Here is a 6795-nt window from a genome sequence, read left to right as displayed (position 1 = left end):
TTGGATATTAGGAAAAAAAATATTTTCTGAAAGGGTGGTTAAGCATTGGAACAGGCTGCCCAAGGAAGTGGTGGAGTATCCATCACTACAGGTGTTTAAAAAAAACACATGTAAATGTGGCACTTCAAGACATGGTTTAGTGAGTATGGTAGTGTTGGGTAGATGGTTGAAGCTGAGGATGTTAGAGGTCTTTTCCATCCTTAATGATTCTATGGTTCTCTGATTTTACCCTTCTGAGTCTCTTCCTCATCCCACTGGGATGAAGTGAGTGAGTGGCTCTGTGGGGCTTAATTGCTGGCTGGAGTTAAAACATGACATAGGGCAAGGAATAACCTCTGCCTCTCTCATGAGCCTCCAGTGAAATCAGATATCTGATTAATTAATTAAGACTATCACCTATTACTGCTTGAGCAAAGATGGCAGAATTCAGCCCTATATAGTCTTTGTGTCATGCCAGGTGAAAAATCTGCCCTTTTGCTTCTGACAGCCATTGATTTTGTAGTATGCACTTTAATATAATGGTAATGCATGAGGAGAAGGGCACACCTGGAGCAGTCTGCAGGGGACAAGCACATAATATGAAGAGGACACTAAAATATGGAACTAGATTGGGCAAGTAAAGGCGCAGGCTGCTTTTGAGTTTAATCTTCAGTTCAGCCAAGGAGCCAAGAGTATTTGAAGGGCTCATGCAAAGTAAACAAAGTCAAGCTCTTTTTGGTAGTGGTAGGTGGTGCAAAAAGGCCCAGTGCCCTTAATTGCAGCTTGGGATGCTCAGACTGGATAGTAGGAAAAACATCTTCCCCAAAAAGATCGTGTAGCACTAGAGCATGTTAACCAATAATTTGTGAAATCTCCTGGAGTTTTTCAAGATTAAAACCATGGCTGATCTGGTCTGGCATTGGTGATCATTCCATTTTGAACAGGATGTGGGACTAGGATCCTCCAGATATGTCTTCCCACCGACACTGCTGTGATTCGGCAGATTGCAATTGTCTGGGTTTAGCCGTGAATGATGAAGACATCAGACTTCATCTCTCCAGTCATGTGGTGGTCCTGCTCTCTCTGTCAGTCACCTGTCTACTGCTGCTACCCTCTTTACCCTTGTAGAAACTAGAGTGCAGTGGAAGACTGAAAGGAGAATGATGGACAGAGAATTGGGTCTTGCCCTTATACAGAAGTGCTTGCAGACTTCAGCTATCATAGAATCACAGAATCATAGGATGTGTGGGGTTGGAAGAGACCTTTAAAGGTCATCTAGTCCAGTCCCCCTGCAGTGCACAGGGACCTTTTTACTAGGTCAGGTTGCTCAAAGCCCTGTCAAGTCTGACCTTAAATGTCTCCAGGTATGAGGCCTCCACCACCTCCCTGGGCAACTTGTTCCTGTGCTTCACCATCCACATAGCAAAGAACTTCTTCCCAATATCCAGTCTATATCTCCCCTGCTCTAGTTTAAGGCCATTGCCCCTTATTTTATTGCTACAAACCCTTGTAAACAGTCCCTCCTCAGCTTTCCTGTAGCCCCTTCAGGTGCTGGAAGGATGGTCTAAGGTCTCCCAGCTAGCTCCAAAGCCTATTAAATACTATATAAAACCAGATTGTGCTGGAGTTTTGGATGAAAGGATAAAGCAGTTGAGTGCTAATCAGGCATTTTGAGCAGCCTCAGGGATATGCCCTTAGAGGAGTTAAGAGGCCTCTGCTGTCACTGAGCTGCAGGCAGGATTTTACTAGCCAGGGAGGGAAGGGATGGACACAGCAAATTGGCTGGACTGCTTAACAAACAAGTTTAGTGGAGGTGTTCCTGTGTACATAGAATCTAGAGTGGAACAGAGTTTCTTATACAACTAGCTGGAGTGAAAGAGCTGTTGAAAGAGATTGCATCGATTGTATCACTGTATAAATTATTGAGATGGTGTCCTGGAGACAACAGAAAAAACCCTCCTTTACTCTATCCTGAGGATGGCAGCTCTGAAAGTTTATACCTGCTCCATGGAAATTGTACCTCCTGTAGACTCTGCTTAGATAATTAATTTGCAGTCTTTATCAGCCAGAGGATAGATGTAATATATAGACAAACAGGAGTATTTTGTATGTATGTATTGACTTAGTTGCATTTTTTTTTTTTGCATGCGTAAAAATGTTGTTGAATAAATGGCAGAAACCTCCAGTGTTTTAAAATTTATCTGGCTAATATTTCTGACCAATTGTTACAAGATTTAGTGAATCACAGGCAAGATATAGCCCTGCATGGCTGTACATGATAGACTCCATGAGAGGCTTTTTCTCAGCATCTGCAATGACACAGAGTATGCCCTGGATATGAGCAGGAGGGTTGGGCTGTACCTGGTGTCACCCATGTTCTTCCACCATGTGCTGCATACGGTTCAGCTGAATCCCTGTACTTGCTTCCTGTGTACAAAACCACACACCCATTCGCTATCCCCAAACACAGGCGAGCTATGCAGAGCAACTCTCCTCCAAAACTCACCTCTGACTCCAGGAGGCATTAGGTTCCACTTGTGGCATATCAACATTTCCAGGCTAGTTTCCACCTGAACCTTTTCTCAGATTTGCCTCAGCATCAACTCCAGCTATCCCTAGTAAGCACTCACCACCTCAGTGATGGAAGGTGAAATCATACACCCTGCCTGCAGCATTGTGCATGTCTTCAGGGACCTCTAACCAAAAAAGCCTTCTTGCTCTTTTGGAAACAACAGTTTACACTACCATCACCTCCCACACTTCTGGGATCCATTTTTTTTACCTGGTACCCCTTCCCCTTCTTCCAGAGACACAGCCAAGACCTTCTGGAATTGTGGAGTCTTGTCACAATGACACAGATGGAAGAAGTGTTATGTCTGGAAGCCAAGGGGCACTACGGCACTTAAAAGTACAAGTGCCTGGAGGCTTTCACAGCTAAAAATCATGCCCATTTCATTCTTTTCCCCCTGCTGGAATGAAAGAAAGAGCTGCAACTGTGTGCTCTCTTGCCATTTATTGGCACAGTTGTGCTTGCAGGACACACACAGGCTGAGGGTGGAAGGCTTTATTAAGGGAAAGCAAACCCAAAGCAAGCAGTTTTCCATTTCACGTGGCTGTTGTGAAAATCATAGCCATTAGGTGTTTCTGGTGTTAGGTAGGCTCTACCTTGGTGAAGCTGCTGTTTCTTGCATCCCACAGCCATTGCTCCCAAAGTCAGTGAGTCCCTGGAATCAGATGGGGGTGGGGCTTTCCTGGAGGAGTATTGAAAGAGACATGCTGAACAGCAGTTGTGCAGGACTGATAAAAATGAAGTCTGTTAATCAGTGCACACCATAATTTCAAGTACACCATCCTCTGAAACTGGTTTCCTTTTTTCCTCCTGACACACATGTATTATACCAAGAATTTAATTCAGCAAGGGCCAATGTTTTAGGCTTATGGAGACATCTGACAATACAGATAAATGTCTCAAGGGATTTTTGGCAAACTCACCTACAAGGCTACCTCTAGGTACCCAAGTATCTTTTATCTTTGAACACTGGCTGCCAGTGCCTAGGCATTTAGACTTTCAGCTGTAGAAGTGCAAAAAGACAGATTAGTCAGAGTTCTTTTGAAAATGGGGGGAAATTATTTTACACTGACTTAGTGGTTGTTAGCATTTTCTAATTTTGACATTCAGGCCCCTGCTGGGCGTATTTGTGAAAGTTCAAATGATAAAAGCTATCTCGTATGTTCCACACACAGCCTTCTGCTCTGCCTAGTGAATATTTTAGTGACCCACTTACAGCAAGCAGCTTTTATTGAACAGAGTAGGCAAATGCAGAGGGAAACAGAAGCCCCATCATCCTTGTGACAGCTATACGTCTGTCTCTGTGTAATCCACCCTCTCAGTCTGACAAACAAGATCCTGTGCATAGGGTTGGTAAGGAAGGTGTCCATCTCCATCTGTGATCTGAGTATTTTCCTGCACACGCCTCAGCTAGCCTGTAAGGCAGGTGAGTCTTAGCCTTTGCAGAATGATATTTCTCAGGACTCCAGTCTTACCTTGAATATCATTCTGGCTTTTAAATCTTTCTCCCAGAGCTTAATCAACATAATGTCTCCTTTTTCACCTGTTTTCTATTCTTAGTTATTTTTTGAGTCAACTACTCAGCAAATAATTACATTTCCAACTTTTTTCTTGGTGGTGCCTCCCTGTGTACCTTCTTACTGCATGCTCAATGAGGCAAAGCCCCAGGGGTGCCTAGTTCACATTTGTTTGTTCCAGGTGACTTACAGGAAGAAAGGTCTGCCCAAGCAAACACAACAGAAAAAATGGAAAACTAATGCTTTCATCCTTATTAAAGTTGACTTTCCTCTAATCACCAAAGAAACTGGTGTGGAAACTTCTGTATAAATGCACAGCCACTTTGGACACTGTTATTTGTTGAGCTTATTTTCTTGAGAAAATTCTTGAGTGATCAAGGTAGGAGGGTATGCCTTCATTTTCCCTGTGTTTTCAGCTATCAGTATGAGACATGTCCTTTTATAATAGCTTTGCAAAATGGAGTCACAGCATATCACTTTCTTAAATAATGGCCTTCCTTTCCATTTACTTTTTTGAAGTAATTGCTAGTGAGTTCAGTTTAATTCACAGCAGTCTAGCCTTCCTCACACCAAGCTGACAGGGTGGATCAACTGGAAACCCATTTTTTTCAGTATTGGTAACACATTCTCTCTTTGCCTAGCTCTCCATCCCTTCTGTGAGACTAGTTTTCATCTTGGCTCCTATGCAGTGTCACTGACTTCAACCTTTTTCCCCATAGGTCTCCCGCTCGCTGCTATGTCCACACCGCTGGAGGATGCGATGGACACCTTGATCAGGATTTTCCATCACTACTCTGGCAAAGAAGGAGACAGATACAAGCTCAGTAAAAGAGAACTCAAGGACCTCCTCACCAGTGAGCTCACTGACTTCTTTTCAGTAAGACATAGCTCCCAAAACTTTTAAGTTACTATTTCATGGGTGGGATAAGCAGCTATAGAGGTGTCCAGGATTAACATCTCCTTATACAGGAGATCCTTATGTAACATCTCCTTATACACATCCTGCTACAGCCTCTCAGGTGACAGCTCTCTTCATGGAGTCAGACAGAAGGAGATGAGATCAAATATCCTGTTAGACAAGTGAGTTTCCAGAGGGTGGTCCACCCTAGTGCCCTGCCATGTGCTGCCTGCTCTCCACTTACTCCTCTGCACTTTTGAATAGCAGGGCAAGGGCAGCCTAGAAGCAGTAGCAAAATAGATGCTAAATCAGTCTTTAACAGTTTTTTTTTTGTTTATTTATTTATTTTGAGAAACAGGGCATAGATAAGTCCTTCAAATAATTAAATCCAGCAACCAGTTCTCATGAGACAAGAAAGTATCTCGCACAAAATGGCCATTGACCACATTCATGATTGCTTTTCTGTACCCTCTTAATCGTAAGAATTTTTGTCCCTACTACTGTCAGCAGGACTACTTTACATTGTATCAATTTCCTTGAATTGGATTTTCTTTTAGTCTTTTATATTGATTTATTATTATGAGATTCACTGTTCTTACTCACATTGAATAGGATGTGTTGTTTGCTAAACAAAGATTTTTGAATGTGATGAATGGAGATATAATGTGACCACTAAGCCTGTAATCTAATTAGTGTTTGTTAGGGATTGATACAGAGAAATGCACATTACAGATCCATCTTGTCAAAAGAAAGTACTCAGCAGGTCCTAAAATATATTTGATTAAATTCCATACCTACTTAGTACCTGCTTTCCTTTTAGGAGCCACACTGCTTTCAGTTCTGCTGTGCACTTTTGAGACTTCAGGCCTATGTTTTTAATGGTATGATTAATGGTATATTAGTATTCCAGTGCATATTTCATGCAGCATTTTATTTCATGGCACTGGGGCTTGTGACATACCAGTGGGTCACACTGTCAGCTGTGTCAGAATTATGCATTTAGATTCTGCACAGCTAAGTCACTGCTCTGTCTCTTTAGGGCCAAAAGGATCCTCTTCTGGTTGACAAGATTATGAAAGATCTGGACTCCAACCAAGACAATGAAGTGGATTTTCATGAATTTGTCATTCTGGTTGCAGCTTTGACTGTGGCATGTAACAATTTCTTTGAAGAACAGCAAAAGGAAGAGGGATATTAAAAATGCTTGATACAATCAGCCTCCTGACCGCAAATGTGAGCTAAGCATGTCTGAATAGGTAGCCCTCACCAGCATTTAGTGAATGCAAACCATCATCTGTCCAACTGTTACTACTGTAAGCCACTTACAGACCAGATCAGCAGCTGGTGTAGGCTAAACTAGAGCCAGTTTATGCTACTTAAGATCTGGACTTTAATATTTTCAGTCTTTGTGCTGCATGCATCTGTAATGCATATTCTGCAGTTGCCCATGTCAAGGGCTTGGGGTGACAGGTCATCTGGCATGAGTTGAAACTTCTATTTCTTAAGTATCAGTGTGAAGTAAAAGGCACATGAATGTTACTTTTGTACTTTCTGAATTGGAAAATTTGGAATGAGACATAAAACTTGAAATTTAGTTCTCAGTCATTCTATAACCAACCCTTTTTTGCAGCTCAAAGAGAGCAGCTTGTGTTTCTGCTCAGCTCTGCTTATTCTAAAGCTCTTTTTAGATGCTGCTTTGTAACTCCCCGCACTCTCATGTTTCAGATGTGATCACAGCTGTCTCCTGCTGCCTGAGCAAACAGTACTGTTTGCCATTGTTTCGGGTTCATTTCCACCCCTGCCCCAGCTTCAGTTTTACTGTGTTAGCATTC

At 42.4% G+C, this 6795-nt stretch overlaps 1 protein-coding gene across 1 annotated transcript; it reads left to right on the top strand.

Annotated features, from left to right (window-relative positions):
- The first annotated feature begins 4801 nt into the window (after window positions 1-4801).
- On the top strand, window positions 4802-6161 carry S100Z (S100 calcium binding protein Z). The gene is made up of 2 exons (XM_010005540.1): window positions 4802-4942; window positions 6003-6161. The coding sequence occupies exons 1-2, from the start codon at window positions 4802-4804 to the stop codon at window positions 6159-6161; spliced, it is 300 nt and encodes a 99-aa protein (XP_010003842.1).
- The last annotated feature ends 634 nt before the right edge of the window (window positions 6162-6795 follow it).

Source organism: Chaetura pelagica, unplaced genomic scaffold (assembly GCF_000747805.2).
Source record: "Chaetura pelagica isolate M959 unplaced genomic scaffold, ChaPel_1.0 scaffold169, whole genome shotgun sequence".
NCBI lineage: Eukaryota > Metazoa > Chordata > Aves > Apodiformes > Apodidae > Chaetura > Chaetura pelagica.
This window is presented reverse-complemented; position numbering and strand designations above follow the sequence as displayed.